A 15,703-nucleotide genomic window follows, 5' to 3' on the forward strand; every position below is an offset into this window, starting at 1 on the left:
GAACCCGGGCCGTCGGCGTGCTAGCCGAGCACGTTACCACTAGGATAACGCACTATTGCAATAATAAAATTTCATTAGGAGTATATATATTGCAAAACTTTCGTTTTTAAAAATGTCAAATTGTTCAATTTCATTGCATATCTCCCCGATTATCAAATATTCAGTTTTTAAACAATATTACAATTGATTTGTCATTAACAAAAAAAAAATTGAAATTATTTTGAAAAAAAAAAAATTAATGATGCCGGGATTGAACCCGGGCCGCCGGCGTGCCAGTCGAGCACGTTACCGCTAGGACATCGCGCTTATTTATAAATAATAAATTCATTAGTGGTATATCTTCAACATATTGAATAATTTTTTTTATTGAAATTCTACAAGATATGTTTTCCCCCTTCCACACGTTCTACAGTCGGCTAAATTTCAGTAAAACAAATAAAAAACAAAGAACATTCATACTGCAGAAAATGAAATTCACCCCGTCGACTTGAAGGACACCCCAGCATTGCGTGTGGCGCCCTCCCTCTTTTGGGGTGCAATACAACGATGCCACGGGTAGATTTCAGTTGAAGTAATGAAGGACAATTGAGAGGCTAGTAGTGGCGTGCCATTGTCTTAGTGAAAGCCTCAAAAATTCATCGAGATAAAAAAAAATCGAGAAAAATGAGTGGACAAACGCAGGAGGAGAGGAACGCGATAGTCAGGAAGAAGATGATGGATTTGAAAAATGTCAAGGTGCAGGCATTGCCAAAGGATTCACCCTGGTTGAGACCGGTGCGTATAACATTTGTCCAGGATGAAAAACCCAAAAACTGGGATGTCTCGAGGATACACGACAGTGTTGCTATTATTGTTTACAACACCACGAGGAAGAAGCTGGTGTTTGTCAGACAGTTCAGGCCAGCAGCTTATTACTCCACTCTCCCAGAAAAACACCAGAGTGTCGATACAAAACAGTATCCTCCGGAGGCTGGACTGACCCTGGAACTGTGCGCTGGAATTATTGATAAGAATTTGCCACTAATTGAAATTGCCAGGGACGAGCTCAAGGAGGAAATCGGTTACGAGGCACCAGCGTCTGCTTTCGAAAAAATTATAACATACACGTGAGTTTATTAATGTAATGGGCAATTGGTTTGACCTTTTCCTCTGGAATTCACCGAGAAATAATTGCATTTGAAAATTTTTTACCTTGAAAAGACGTTTGGTCGTAATTTTATTAATTATCTGTCAATTGTTTCAGGGATATTGCAGCGACAACTGGTAGACACACACATTTTTATGTTGAAGTCACTGATGACATGCACATACATCCCGGTGAGTCTATCTTATCAATTCGAGGGAATTAAATTATAGAAAAATATGAAACCTTGAGAATCTTGATGATTACGTTGGAGAATTCAATTTTGCATTAAAATTTCCTCTCACGTTTTTCTCCGATCGACGATAAAATTTCTCCCGTTCTTTCCTGGACAATTAAATCAATGATAAAATTCATAATTAAAATGTTTAGGGGGTGGAGATGAGTCTGAGGGGGAGCTAATCGAAGTCGTCGAGATGAGCATTCCAGAAGTAATCGACTACATCTCATCAGGAAATGTTCAAAGTCCTGCAGGGTTTCTCTTCGGGGTGATGTGGTTTTTATCGAAGAAAAAGGATCGCTACACATGAAAAAAAAACTTCCACTCCTTAGATCAAATTTATTTATATACAAAAAAAAAGGATACCCACCAATATGTACACTTTAGCAAGAGAGTCGCTCCCAATTTCAAGAAAAACAAGGGATACTAGAGTTATTGTTCAACTTCGTCCTTCGAGAACTGCGAACTTACCCACGCAAGGCCCCATTTCAGATTCGTGAGCAAAAATTTCAGTGCCTTGGTCCACTGCTCTTCGGAGTTGAATTGAATCCTCGAAAAAAAAAAATAATCTCTAATTAATCAAATTGGACAGTTAAAAAAGGAGACAATTGCTCAAATTAATTTTTTTTCTCATTAAAATCTGATGTTTTCTCGCGAATCGCAATTCCCACTACTCTCGGTAAATAATACAGATAATTACAGATGAATATTGTAATGGAATATATGAAATAAAAAAATGTTGACTCACATAATGAATAATCAATTAATTGAAACATACTTGACAGAATAAGAATTCCCTGTTGCCGAATCCTCGATTTTGCCCCGATCCATTTTATAGGGCAGGCAGAATCCACTGTCTCCCTTCTCGACCTGTTCCTTGAACTGCTGGAGACAATCGAGAAAAGCTACCATAGCTGCATCGAATTTTGTATCCCACAGGAATTTAAATCCTCCACTTCCATACAACGGCAGCTCCTTCTGCTGATCCAGTACCTCGACGTAGCTGTGATTGCCAAATGGCACAAGGCGAAATCGTTGGAAGGTGAAATTCATCTTCCTGGCAAGTGCAGTGAGGAGCAAAGTTGTCTGACCCCAGGCAGCATTTATCTCACTCCAATCGACAGGTGCAGTGGGGAGACGTCCCAGTCTGAACGAATTTATCGTCCCAAAGTGTCCAGAGTGCCATATGTGAAATGTTGCGTTGAATACATTTGTTTTTTTCAGTCTTTCAAGTTGAGATGAGGCGTAGGCTAATTGGCATTCCAAACTGTAAGATTAAAAAATACCCCAGAGAAAATAAAAATTATAAAAAAATGTTTAATAGGAAATTTTATCGGCATTAAAGCAATTAGATTAAATTGATGGTGATACCTTCGACATTCGTCCTCAGCCAGGATGAGATCTCTCCTGTGCCTCGAGTACTCTCTCCAGTATCTCTTCTCCTCACTCTGCAATCTCTCCCTCTCCAGCTCCTGCTCTGCAATGGCATTCCTCGTGGCAGTCTCCTCCTTCCTCAAGGCCTCCAGCTCCTGGATCATCCTCTCCTCTTCAGCCTTGACATCAGCCAACTCCTTCGTAAGATTCTCCATCTCCATCAATTCATTTCCTTGCTGCTGCTGCTGCTCCACCTCCAATTTCTTCAGGTATTCGTTATAATCCGACCACTCGCTCTCAGTCATTCGCAGCTGCTGGTCCGTCAGCATCAGCAGACTGTCCGTACACTCGTCACACAATGGATGATCTGCTGCACTGCTACTGCTGAGAATATCGAATAGTGTAGCTCTCACCTGAAATGTCATTTCATCACCTCAAAGTGCTTTTAATTCCGGAAGAAATCCATTTAAAAAATTTCTCTAATCCAATTGGTAATCTTGTGGAAAATTTGAGAAGATTATTCTCGGAATAACTTCGACAGGAATGGATCTAGAGAGAAATATTATAGGTTTTATTCTGGGATATTGAATTCTCTGCTAAAATGTTCTCTGACATTTTTCTGTGAAGCTTGTTAATTGTTTTTATATCAATTGTGATTAGAATTTGAGTTTTACCCTCAGGTGATGGCTGAGACTCTCAGTCTCCCCCGAATCCCCAACGAGCATAAAACCATTAGTGCCATTTGCTGACTCGGTTAGTCTGAATGGAGGAACCAAGTGCTCAAGACTTCCACTCTGGGGCTCAATCTCCCCGACAACCTGCTGTTGAATTGGTACTGTTGATAAATTTAAAAATTTATTAAATCATCACCTGCTGAAAAAATCCACAAGAAACCAATTGCATTATTAAAAAACAATTAGTTTCAAAAATATTCCCGCCCCAATTAAATCACCCATTAATTAATAAATAATAAATAAATCCAATCAAATCGATAAACATTCCATGAAATATTGTATTTTTAAAACATCTCTGATGGCTGCCACGAATTGTTCTACATGAATAAAAAAAAAATCAGAGAGACGTAGACGTAAAAATCATTTCTCCAATTGTTCAATGACAATTCCCATGCAATTTATTCTCTGTACGAAACAAAATAAGAAATTACCCACGTGATAATTCAGCTAGTGTATGTTCTCCAAGATGACCAAAACTGGCGTCGAGTCTGAGGGGCTGGAGACACCTTTGACAGGAGAAACTGACATTGCTCTTTATATCTACCATTTCCGCACAAAAATTTAACCGATCGTGACGATTCTACGCCCCACGGTCCGATTTTCCAGTCCCTTTATTTATAAATGAAATGTGACGCTCCGAAAGTCGTCAGCTGATTTTGTTGTGCAAGGCAAATCGCAATGAGCGACGTGCGCAGCAGGGGGTGCGCACGGGATAGAAAAAAGCGGCGGGAATTTTTAAAGGAGATTTTCAACTTCAATCTCAAATCAATGTTTCTTTAGAAAAAACAATAATGAAGAAACAACGCAGTATTAAATTTTTTTTATTGTCAAGATAGAAACAATTACACGTCTAATCTCCTGATAAAACAATAAAAATACAATATTTATCATTAAAAGAGACTTACAATACTCGCTATGTACAATAGAAAAAAAAACTCGCACGTTCGATTAAATCGACAGCTGAGTTAATTCGAGTTAGCACAATCTTTAGTTGAATTTAAATCTCATGTTAATTGCATTAATATTTCTCCTGATGTGATAGAACGATTGAAACAACAAAAACACATGTCCTCCCCCATTTTTTTTTTAATAAAGTCGTGGTGATGACGTTGCGCAGTTTCGTTGGACAAATTTTGAATCAAAATAACTGATTAATCATTGGTACGAAGCTGAGCAACATGAGACGACTGTAATAAACAATTAATTTTTAATGAATCATAACAGTAACAGAATTTTGATGATTCCCCTGCCACACGACATCTTCATCGGTGTAAAGACAATTTTTTAATGAAATAATTGATTATTAATTTTCATTAACATTATAGATAAGTTTTGGCACGAAAATGTGTGACACAATGTTAACCACGTCGTACTGAGCCCGATTAGTATAAAAAATCATACATCTATATATATATAATATTTGTAACAATGACATAAATAAATAGGCTGTCGTACAGATGACCAGAGTGTGGTACTCTCTCGATAATTGTCTTTAGTTATGGCCGGCGCTTCGGTGACTCATAATGCAATTTATGAATAACGAAGGCTCTCAATAAACATTCGTCCGTTTATAATTTTTTTTTTTTTGTTATTTTTCTCAGCAATTTTCTCTAATACAATTATTTGGCAACAACGAATACAATTGACTCTCACAGCGAATCAAAGTTAGAGTCACGATCGCTGACCTGTGAACAGACAAAAAAATGTTCGATCAGTCGTGTAGTCAAAGACGATTGACTAAAGTAGAGACTCAGTTCTGGGGGTTTGAGTGTTTGAATGTTCCCGTGATACTTTTTTTTTGGTTAATAAAAAAAAAACCTCACCGCTCTGTCTGAATTATATAACGGCGTGTGCCGTAGTCTGAGAGTACTACCGAGGTCCCTCTCGGCAGTGATCGGCCCCTCGCTAGCGCTATCCCTGGCATCCCTGGTGTCCTTGGAGCCCCGGCTATTCGGCTTGCCAGAATTCTCCCCGTCGTCCTCAGCCAGTTCTAGCCCGATCAACTTCGTGGTCGCTTGAATAGTAGTGCCCTCGGAGGATCTCGCCAGAGTCAACCCACTATCCTGATAATCCGCGTTCCTCAAGGTCTTCAGGGTCGACGGCTCGAGGGTTCCCTCGCCAACAATCGACTCGTCATCAGCAGTTCGGGTGACGGTCGCGGAGACCTGGAAACCAGCGCTGACCAGGGCCCCATTGTTCGGTGGACTCCTGACAACCCTGATTGACTCCTCGAACTCCCTCTTCATGAACTCCTTCGTGGTGCTAGCGAGACTCTGTTTCCTGTTGCTCCCCTCAAGATAACTAATCAACTTGTGCTCATCAGCTGAGAATGACGTGATCGGCTGCTTGTACTGCCCCTGCATTGACCTGTACTTAGCCCTGGGTATCATGACACTCAATCCCCTCTGCTCGTCACCGCCGACCTCCTGAAACTTTTTCTTCTGATATTTTCCATAGTTTCTGCATTTCTGCGCTTCCTTGGGAGGAGCTGGTGGTAAAGGAGGCACTGGAGCATTAGCCCTCGGTGGAGGTGGTAAAACATGAGGGACATGATGAGGAATAGCTAGATCTGTCACACTCCCCTCGCTGCTAGTGTCCCCTCCATTGGCATTGGAAATCATGGCCCTCTTGTCTCCAGAAAGCCTCCCCTTCTTCAGTTTGTGTCCGGCGAGCCTCGGAGTCCTGAAGCAAGCGAGAGCCAGACAGACCCCCAGGAGTCCCAGAAGAATAGCCCCAGTCGTCACCAGGGCTATCAGTAGAACCTTGAGGTTCACCTGGCACCTCTGACCGCTGTGCCAGGGGAAGCATTCACAGACGTCCTGACCGTACGAATTCACCACACAGTGACCCTTGTTGTTGCACCTGTGGCAGCCCAGAGGTGCCTGTGAGCAGATCCTCCCAGGGTATGCCGGATTCTCAGACAAATCAGCCCAGCCTTCTTTGCAGGAGCACTGATAAGACCCTCGGATATTGAAACACGCGGCATGTGGTGAACAGTCGTGATGGGGTCCTCCCTCCTCCGAGCACTCGTCGAAGTCCCTGGCGTCGATCATCCCCAGATTCGTCGATGCAAGCACATTAGTTCCCCCCAGGGAATAATTACTCGACATCAGATACTTTTTCATCGTCTCCTTGAGTGTCTCCTCGTGGGCATTATCCGTCAATTGCACCCGGAACTCAACCTCAGGACGGCCCTCGGACTTCTTCAAACTGGTGATGTCCACTCCCCTGTAAATATCCCTCAAGTCACTCTGCATTAGAGTCCTATCCAGTGCCTCGCGTGTCGACGACATCAGCCTCTTGAATCCTGACGATGCCGTATTATTCAACATTTTCCTGATCTCCTCCCTACCCACTCGCTCCAGGGGAAGTTTCATGGTGTAAGTGTACGTGGGCTTGCAGGGACGATCAGGGAACATCCTGGCGAAACCAGGTCTGCAGACACATCGAGGATTGCCCCCGACAGTGGCACACATCTCTGACTTGAATCCTCGACACTCGGGTTTGCACTCCTGGGGCTTGGGAGCGTGAGAGACTGATGGTACCACTGGTGCTCCGAGGATTCCACCGGACAGAACACGATGGATTTCATTGCCAGCTGGATCCTGCTCGTCCCGGGATACCTCCTCCTCAGTTCCATACTCCGCCTCGACCTCCTCAGCCCCCGGATCCGGTGGATTCTGATCGGACATCACCACGAAGATCGAGTCCAGGGTGTCCGGTGAATTGTACGTATCGTAAACACTTGCTGTCGACTGCGCTGACTGTAAAACCGTTGTCACCGATGTCACCACGACACTCGTAGGACGAAGAAGAGTCTCCGTGACTGTTTCGACGATGGTCGAGGTGATGGTGCTCGTCAGGAGGAGAGTCCTCGTCGTTGGAGGCGAACCAACAACGGATGTCTCTGTTCTCGTGACTGTCAGTGTCTTAAAGTGAGTGACAGCCTTGGGTTTTATCTCGGTGAAGCTCTCATGGACGGACGACTTCCTCAAAGACGTGATATCGATGTTCCTAGTGGTAGTGGTGTTCGAGAGTACGGTGAAGTGGCCAAGAGACTTGGTCGGCGTTGGGGATATCCTCGAGGTGACACCCTGTCGACTTCCTTCGATGATCACTGGCTTCCTGGGGCCAAACGGTGAATTCACCCTAGTGATGTGAACCTGTGGTCTCACCGATGACGTCGTCATCTTCTTGGGAATGTCCCTGTGACTCGGCGATGTTCTGATCCTCGTCGGCATCACCAGAGTCGTCAGAATCTGCGTCGGCTGCACCGATACCTTTGACACCATCTGTCGTGTTTCAAAAGGTCTGACTGTGTAAACACTTATCAGCTCTGGTTTTCTCGTCTCGGTTATCGTTTTCATCAGGTCGGAAACGTCCACCACCACTGGAAGATCAACAGTACCATGAACTATTGGAATTGTCGACTCAATGTCCTGCATCACTGGGATGTGACTCGTGGCAACAGCTGTACCAATTTGAATGGATCCTGACACAGCGATTGCTGGACGAACAGTTGCTATCTCCATCCTGGAGGACTCGATGACAGGTGGTGGCACCATATCCTGAGACAGTAACTGCACCAGGTATGGACGGGACTTTGTTGGTCTGGGGTAGGTCGGTGGTACCATCGAGTAACTCGGTCGAGATGGCGTGGGTGGAGGAGGTGGAGGTGGAGGTGGAGGTGGGGTCTCTCCGACGACCTTGGAGTCCTTCAGGGGAATATACTTGGGTGGCTGGCGATTTTTCAGTGGACTAGAAGGCGCTGGAGGTGGCGACATCCCAAGGACATTTGTGTCTGCTGGTGGAGGCTTCAGGTCGCTGTCCTCTGGATTTTTTTGATCATTCACTGATGGTGGATTTGCTGGTGGTGGCATCATGTCCTCGGAGGGTACAGGATCTACTCTGTGATGACTCTGCTGGTTCAAATTTTGATCCTGATGAATCACTTGGTGATTTTGATAATTTTTTTGATGATTCTGTTGCTTCTGCTGATGCTGGGTCTTCGGTAGCTGAAGATTATCATCTTTCAGGGCGAAATTCGTTTGGAATGCTGTCTCCAGGGTCTCAGGTGCCTTCTCCTTGGTCACATGAATCACTGGCATCACGATTGGTCGTGATCTGTGATCATCATGATTTTTGTCTGAGGTAATTACCACTGGTCGAGGCACTGCTGGTGGTTTCGTGATGATGTGGGGATAGGCCGGATGGGGTCGAGGTGGAGAGATATCTGGATTCCTCAGGGTCTCTGTGCTGATGTATTTTTTGACTTCTGGGGGATTCGTTGGGGCCTTAAAGTAATTGGGTATCTGCGTCAGATTCTTTCGATTTAAATAACTGGTGTCTTCGTTCCAGTGACTGGGAGGACGCGCATGACCTCCTGGTGGAAGGACCTCGGGCTCTGTCCTCCTGGGAGGCTCTGCTGGGGGCTTCAGATCGATGGTGTCGTCAGGGGGATATTCGTAAGAGGGGTTCGAGTCGAATTGAGGTATTGGAATTCCCTGAATCACTTCGTAGTCCTCAGGGCTCTCCTGATGATGCTCCACAGGTTCTCCATTTTCTTGATCCTGATTGGCGCCAGGGGTTTCCTCCTGAGAATTCTCCTGATGAAGTGGTAGCTCTTGAGCTCCTGGGGAGACCTGAATCTCGTAATCGTAGAAGTCTGATTGCTGGGCGTTGGAGTCCTCAGGAGGGGAGGGCTCTTCAGTCGATGGAGATTCTTCCCGTGGAGTCACAGGGTGACTCTCCTCGACGTGGAATATTGGAGAGGACGAAGGAATCTCTTCTGCCTGCACCTGCTCTTGTCCATGTCCTCCTCCCTCTTCTTTCTCTTGTTCCTGGAAGACCTCATGCTGATATTGTAAATGCTCCTGATGTTCCTGGTGATCCTGCTGTTCCTGACGAACATCGTGAGCCTCTGTCCCATTATAGTACCCCATGGGCCTGTCCTCAGACTCCTCTGCCTCAGAATCAATACTCTTCTCCGTCTGAGTGCCAGACCAGCTCTCAGGCTCATCATCACTCGGTAAAATTTGTCCAAAGCTCTGAATTTCAGGTGGACTTACCTCCGGTGGCAGCTGCACCACTTGAGGACGAGGAGGTGACACCACATGGTGATGATGATGATGAATATGAGTGAGAGGATTCTGATATCCAATACCACCATTGGGCAGATCATCTTTATCGCTCATCTTGTGAATATCACTGGATGGATACTTGGGTGGCTGCCTTCCAGGGAACTTTATCTTACCCCCAGGATATGGTCTCCTCACAACTGGTCTGGGACGATGAATAACTCGATTCTTGTACCTGTCGTTCTTCCACTTCTGCCTCAGTACTTCGTTCTCCAGTGTTTTATTAACCTTCTCGTGATTATGATAATTAAATCGATGGAAATGACTGGGATGATCCAGACCTGGTGGTTCACTCCTCCTGGGTGGGAGGTGCTCAATCCCCGTGGGTTTATGATACATCTCCCTGGGAGGTGGTGGAGGTGGTGGCGACAAGTCCACGTAAATCGAGCCCTGAGAATTGTGAGGCCTCAGGTGAAGATTATCAGGTGAATGATGCACCAGAATTTCGGTGTGCACGTGACCCTGACTCTGTCCATGGATATCAGGCCTCTGAATCAGTCGTATGTCCGAAGGTGTTTTCTCGGGTTTGACGATGTCATAAAAATTACCCTGAATTTTTGAATTGGATATCGGGATCGTTTGGACATAATTATTCCCAGGGGATTTGAAACTAGGACTTGGTGGTGGCAGCATGAAGTGGGAGATACTCTCGTCGTTTCTGTCGAAATTTGATCCGACCTCGGGCTCGGGATAGGGCGAGGGATCGTCGAAGTACTGTCCACTGATGTGGGGCTCGCTGGTATCGCCAAATATGAGGGCCTGAGTGCCACCCTGGGGTATTACGACATTGGCAACTTGACTGGGTTGAATATTCACGAGAAGAGGCTGTCCTGTTGATCTGTCGATGACGTGTGGTACCTGGTGAATAATTGGCTCGGGCTCCTGGAGTTCTGGGGGTTTCAGGGAGATCTGCTCACCCTGGAGCCTCTCCAGAGAGTCCATTGTCGCCAGAGGATCCTTCTGGGCCCAGGGTCTTGTCTCCTCCGGATGATAAACATGAGGATTATCGATTCTCGATGGAGTTGGCTGGGGAGAGGGTGGAGGAGGTGGGAGAATGATGGGATCCTTGGAACTCCATGGTTTTCGTGATTTATCTGCCAGCCATTGGGGCTCCTTGTGGTTTATATTGGGATTGGCGTATTTATTGATGTTTGGTCTTCCGGGGGGCCTCAGCAATGGATCGTTCTCCAGGATGTCGTGTTTGGAGGACGTTCTGGGGGGAATTTTTTTGTTGAGAAGATCGGAGATTTTCTTCTGGGGGTGATGGGGCTTCTGCTCGTCCTCGTGTGGAACTTCCAGCACCTCCAAGACAGGGTGCACTGGAATATTTGGAACTGAGACTGGTGGAGGCTTCAGTCCACCCACTTCTTGATCTTCGTACGTCTGCGGAGGCCTAGGTGACAGCTTTCCTGGCTTTCCAATGATCACGTCACTGTTTGCGGTTATTATTTCACCTGGAGAAATGGGGATACCGTCTACGAGACTCGCTGCAACTTTGTGGCGTGTCTCGGGGATGAAATTGGGATTTGATAATTGAGTCACGATGTTCTGACTCTCAGCTGTTTCGATGTCACCGGCGAATTCTGAGACTGGGATGTAGATTGGAGAACGTTGTGTTGTTATTTGGTTGGGGGACAGGTTGACGTTGGAGATTGGTGGCGCTGGAGTGCTAGGGAGGGCTGTGTCGTTCCGTCGAGGGTTTGGAGACGGTTTGCCCTGCAGAAGCCCTGCCATCGCTGTGATCACTGGACCCAAGGCTGACAGGCCATTAATACCTAGGGAACCCAGACTCAGGAGTCCTGAGACTGGACGCTCAGGGCTTTCCTCAAGATCCGCCTGCACCTCGTCTGTCTCAGAGGCACTCGCCTCCGAATCCTCCATATCCTCATTCTTGTCGCTGTCTTCTGAACTTGCCGGGTGGACACCAGAGTCCTCTGGGACTTCACTGGTGTTCTCCGCGAGTTCAGGAGAAGCTGTTGGTGAGGGATGACTGGTGGTGGTGGAGGGATATATCTGGTCGTCATCGTCGAAGAAGATAATGGTCGAACCAGTGACAATATTCTGAACAGGATCAGATCGATGAGTCGTCGTCAGAAGATTCATGTACCCCGAATTGAGAAGACTAGGGGCGATGGACTCGGTGACGACATTCTCCACCACATGAGATCGAGAGGAAATCGTCGTAGAGGTCTCACCATCTGCCCCAGCCTGAAGAAGAGTCGTGAAGTACGTGAAGGTGGTGAGGTAAGTTTTCGTGGCGAATATCTTGATGGGATCGGAATTGGCTGTTGATGTCATCGGGACAGCCTCCTGGGGCGTCGTCTTCTTCGAGACTTTCTCCACGGTAACGTCTGTCGATGTGGCAACGTTTGTTCTTACCACTGGTGTACCTTTTTCCAGGTAAGTGTTGGCGTAGGTATACGTGATGTAGTACGTTTTCATTATGTCAGTCAAGGAGTCGTCAGGATTGTCCAGAGCTGTGAGAGTCGTCGTCACGCTCGTCGGACGTGGTGGAGGTGGCACTGACTCGGTGATGATCAACTGAAATACAATTGATACAATTCATTCAAGAAAATGTCCTATTGGCAAACTCAAAGAAATTGTTATCAGATATTTACTCGTGTAATCGTATCACTTGTCGTCTCAATCTTTGTCACTCCGTCCTCGACGAACGTCTTCTCTAGAAGTCTCGTACTGAGGTAGGTATTCGTCTGAGCTGGTGGATGAGTCTCCGAGGGCTCAAGAATCATGTCCAGATAATGCTGGGGGGCTGTCACTGTATTGGCAATCACCTTTTGACTACTCCCCAGGGCGTCATCCGCGTTGGGATGCTCCGCGTTAAGAGTCAGGTAGGTGTACGTTGTCTTGAAGACTTCTGTCCTCAATGTAGGTGATGCCTCCAGGGTGACAGCAGCTGACTCTGACCCGGGCTTCCTGTGCCGCTCTTCTATCGCTGTATTTGCCACAACCTGGACAATAAAAAATTAAATAAAATATATAATTCATCTCCATTAATTGACAATTAATCATGAATTCTCGGGTGGTGAAGAAATTCACCTGCTGATCAGTTGACACAATAGTCGTTCCATCCTTGGTGATGGTATTCAAGTACGTGAAGGTTGTGGTGCATGTTTTAGTGACAAACTCATTGGGATCCTCCTGAGGCATCATCATCACGACAGCATCAGAAAGTGTCAACGTCGGCTGGGGATTGGCATTCTCCCATCTCAACGCCGGTGTCGGCCCAGCAACGATTACCTCCACACCATTGGACATCACCCTGGTCGCCAGATTGAGGCGTCTACCCTCATCGTGGATTTTTAATCCTACATCTGAATCTCCTGGTGCATCACAACCCACATTAATAATCCATTATCATCCTGACTGAGACTCTTACAGGGATTCCCGCCATGTATTATTAATCAAAGAAACGCTCATTCATGATGAAGAATAGTTTATATACAACTGAATCCCGATCAATATTTACAATAAAATATTTACATTATTCCAAGTGATTAATTGAAGACGAGAGATGGAAGAGAGGAAATAGTTTCGTGGTAAAATGTTGAATACATTTTCTTTGAATTGTCCAGAGAAAATAAATCACGAAGAGGGGGATATACTCACCGATAGCCCGATGATGATTCATCGTCCTGGAGCTCATGGAGTCCATGGTGGTGGATGGGGTAATTGTTATGGGAACAGTGAGTGTCAGTGTCGTAACGCGGGGTCTGACTGTGGTTGATGATGTCACCTGTGTCTCCAGTCCATTTAATTTTGTCACAACGTACGTGTAAGTTCGCAATCGTGTGGACGTGACGACTGTTTCAGAGAAGACAACTGTCGGAGTTGCCTGGAGGTCTACCTGGTGGTGACTAAGCTCAGAGGGTACGACTGGTATATTGAGACGCGAGAGGGAGAGATAGAGCTCGTCCGAGAGGCCAGCCTCGATCTCTTCGGGGGAAGGCGACGAGGAGACGACAGTCGTGGTGTTGGTGAAATCGTGTCTAATTAATGTGGGAGTTATCTCCTCGGTGGAAATCAATGCCTCGAGGGGAATTACGGTGGGAATTTCAGAATCAGGTGTGAGGGTTGGGGATATTTCGAGGGAGGACTCCAGGGGGACTACTGTCAAATCATCAGGTGATTGAGTTGATGTGAAACTGTGCGTTGGGATTGACTGTTCGATGGAGTCCTCAATGTCCGTTGCTTTTTCATTTATGTCCTCCTGGTCTTCCTTCTCATCATTTGATCGTTCATCTTCTTTATTTTGTTTTTCTTCTTCCTTTTCTTCAGCTTTTTTCACTTCTTCTATTTGTTCTTCTTTTATTTCTTCAATATGATGTTCTTCGGCATTTGTCTGCTCTTCTCCTTTTTGTTCCTCTTCCCTATTTTTTTCTTCTTGTATTTCTTCTTGCTTTATTTCGTCATCTTCTTTCTTCACTTCCTCTTTATCTTCTACTTCCCCTGTCTCCTCACCCTTCACCTCTTTCTCTTCTTGTTTTCCTCCTTTCAGATTTACTTCATCGCCCATGCCTTCTTGTTGATTTTCTTCCTCTCCTTCATCACCTTTCTCTTCATCCTTTCCTTCTTTCACCTTTTCTCCTCCTCTATCATCTTCCGCTGACTCTTCAACACTACCAGGAGTCGTCGTGGGTTTGTCAGTAGTCCCTTCAGCTTCCTCAGTCATCCCCGTCGGTACCGGATCTTCAGAAACAACTTGCGGTTCAGTGGTCATCTCCAAAGTCATACCATCACTCTCCGTCACTTCTTCAGGTGGTTGCGTGTGTTCTTCATCCACTCCCTCATCCTCTTCATCATAATCCTCATCCTCCGAAGCCGGAAAGAAGAAATGATCCGTTATTATCACCGGAGTAGATTCCGTGGTGCTCTGAAGATGATCAGTCTTCCCCTCGATCTCCTCAAGTTCTTTGCTAGCCTCAAGAGAGGTGACTTGATCAATATCATTCACCGACTCGCCATCATTCCGGGGTGTCGTCACCTCCTCCTCATAATCCTCATCTTCGCCAGGACTCGCAATCCCATAGAATCCTGTTGTAATAATAGCAAATGTCGGAGTCGGTGTAATAATCGGTCTCACGTTGACGAGTTTCTTCCTGACAACTCGTCTCGGAGTAGTCTTGGGCTCAACCCTCACCGTTGGCCTCAGTTTCCTCGTCCTCGTGATCGTCACTTTATGCCTCTTCGGCGTATCGAACTCCTCATCATAATTCTCATCATAATTCGAAAAATGCCGAGACCTAGCTGCCAAACTGCGCACCCTTGTGACGACGATTCGTTTCGGGGATGATGTACGCTGGGGTTCATCAATAATCTCGGGTTGTCCGGTATAAGGAACAATCGGTCGACGCCTGACAACGGTATACTTGTGCTTCTCCGTGGTTTTGACCACCGGAATCCTCACGACTTTCCTCCGAAAGCCAGAGTAATCCACCAAATCAGCATCAAACTCATCGATCGGATACTTCTGACCGAAGAAGAACTCGCCGTTGGGCTCATCTGAAATGATCGAGCCCTTTTCCTCTTCTTCACAATTATTAAATTTGTGTCAATCACCAAAAGGGGTTCCTTTACCTCCGTTAAGGGGCAAACAAGCTAAGGCAGCGATAAAAGCGTAATGGTTGTTTCCTTTCAACATTCCCAAATTTCTGTTCTGTAGCTTTTGCTTTGTCATCGTATCATCGTCATCAACTGACAACGAATTATCAGCTGTCGTGTGGGCGCGCGTGCGGCGGGGGGAGGACAATTCGGAGGGAATCGGTACTGCATTCCAATTTGTTAATTGATTAATATTAGACAGAGAGGACAGGAGAGAGATGAACACAGAGATAAAAAGCTTCTAGGTCCTAAATCAAAAAAGTCACGACACTAGGGAGATATTTCTAGATGTGAGAAGACATGATTCTAGATAATTTATAGTTGACTCCAGAAATTTCTTCTCTATCGTCAGGACTTTGATTTCACCGTGAAGAAACATTTTCTCTCTGTGAAGAATTCGACGAGTGATTTAAACTTTGAAGGGAGTATTAATTCTTAGTTATTTGAGCCTTGAAGCTGAACACATTCCGTTGGAAGA

The 15,703-nt window shown here is 45.7% G+C and overlaps 3 protein-coding genes across 4 annotated transcripts; 1 reads left to right on the plus strand and 2 right to left on the minus strand.

The window, feature by feature from the left end:
- The first annotated feature begins 523 nt into the window (after positions 1 to 523).
- On the plus strand, positions 524 to 1,721 carry LOC105270675 (uridine diphosphate glucose pyrophosphatase). The gene is made up of 3 exons (XM_011311772.1): positions 524 to 1,106; positions 1,244 to 1,317; positions 1,514 to 1,721. The coding sequence occupies exons 1-3, from the start codon at positions 664 to 666 to the stop codon at positions 1,669 to 1,671; spliced, it is 675 nt and encodes a 224-aa protein (XP_011310074.1). The 5' UTR covers positions 524 to 663; the 3' UTR covers positions 1,672 to 1,721.
- On the minus strand, positions 1,686 to 4,128 carry Atg6 (Beclin-1-like Atg6). Of its 2 annotated transcripts, none has more exons than XM_011311770.1 (5): positions 3,905 to 4,128; positions 3,410 to 3,570; positions 2,733 to 3,148; positions 2,140 to 2,628; positions 1,686 to 1,911 (listed from the first exon to the last, which is right to left on the minus strand). In XM_011311770.1, exons 1-5 carry the CDS (start codon positions 4,014 to 4,016, stop codon positions 1,794 to 1,796), a joined length of 1,296 nt encoding a protein of 431 aa, XP_011310072.1. In that variant the 5' UTR covers positions 4,017 to 4,128; the 3' UTR covers positions 1,686 to 1,793. The 2 variants fall into 2 exon arrangements, with proteins under 2 accessions (XP_011310072.1, XP_011310073.1); XM_011311771.1 differs by having other exon boundaries at positions 3,901 to 3,991.
- A 146-nt stretch (positions 4,129 to 4,274) lies between these two features.
- On the minus strand, positions 4,275 to 15,301 carry LOC105270711 (uncharacterized). Its single transcript, XM_011311827.1, has 7 exons — positions 15,202 to 15,301; positions 14,051 to 15,153; positions 13,234 to 13,891; positions 12,664 to 12,947; positions 12,225 to 12,575; positions 5,293 to 12,147; positions 4,275 to 5,154 (listed from the first exon to the last, which is right to left on the minus strand). The coding sequence occupies exons 1-7, from the start codon at positions 15,299 to 15,301 to the stop codon at positions 5,119 to 5,121; spliced, it is 9,387 nt and encodes a 3,128-aa protein (XP_011310129.1). The 3' UTR covers positions 4,275 to 5,118.
- Positions 15,302 to 15,703: the final 402 nt, after the last annotated feature.

The sequence above is a fragment of the Fopius arisanus genome, unplaced genomic scaffold (assembly GCF_000806365.1).
Source record: "Fopius arisanus strain USDA-PBARC FA_bdor unplaced genomic scaffold, ASM80636v1 scaffold00092, whole genome shotgun sequence".
Taxonomy (NCBI): domain Eukaryota; kingdom Metazoa; phylum Arthropoda; class Insecta; order Hymenoptera; family Braconidae; genus Fopius; species Fopius arisanus.

Coding starts and splice junctions, on each gene's coding strand:
- LOC105270675 (XM_011311772.1), top strand. CDS start 664: ATGAGTGGACAAACGCAGGAGGAGAGGAACGCGATAGTCAGGAAGAAG. Junction 1,107..1,243: donor GAAAAAATTATAACATACAC/GTGAGTTTATTA, acceptor CAATTGTTTCAG/GGATATTGCAGCGACAACTG. Junction 1,318..1,513: donor TGACATGCACATACATCCCG/GTGAGTCTATCT, acceptor TAAAATGTTTAG/GGGGTGGAGATGAGTCTGAG.
- LOC105270711 (XM_011311827.1), bottom strand. CDS start 15,301: ATGACAAAGCAAAAGCTACAGAACAGAAATTTGGGAATGTTGAAAGGA. Junction 12,576..12,663: donor TTGTGTCAACTGATCAGCAG/GTGAATTTCTTC, acceptor TTTATTGTCCAG/GTTGTGGCAAATACAGCGAT. Junction 5,155..5,292: donor TATATAATTCAGACAGAGCG/GTGAGGTTTTTT, acceptor GTCTGTTCACAG/GTCAGCGATCGTGACTCTAA.
- Atg6 (XM_011311770.1), bottom strand. CDS start 4,016: ATGGTAGATATAAAGAGCAATGTCAGTTTCTCCTGTCAAAGGTGTCTC. Junction 3,149..3,409: donor GTCTCAGCCATCACCTGAGG/GTAAAACTCAAA, acceptor ATGACATTTCAG/GTGAGAGCTACACTATTCGA. Junction 1,912..2,139: donor GGGAATTCTTATTCTGTCAA/GTATGTTTCAAT, acceptor TTTTTTTTCGAG/GATTCAATTCAACTCCGAAG.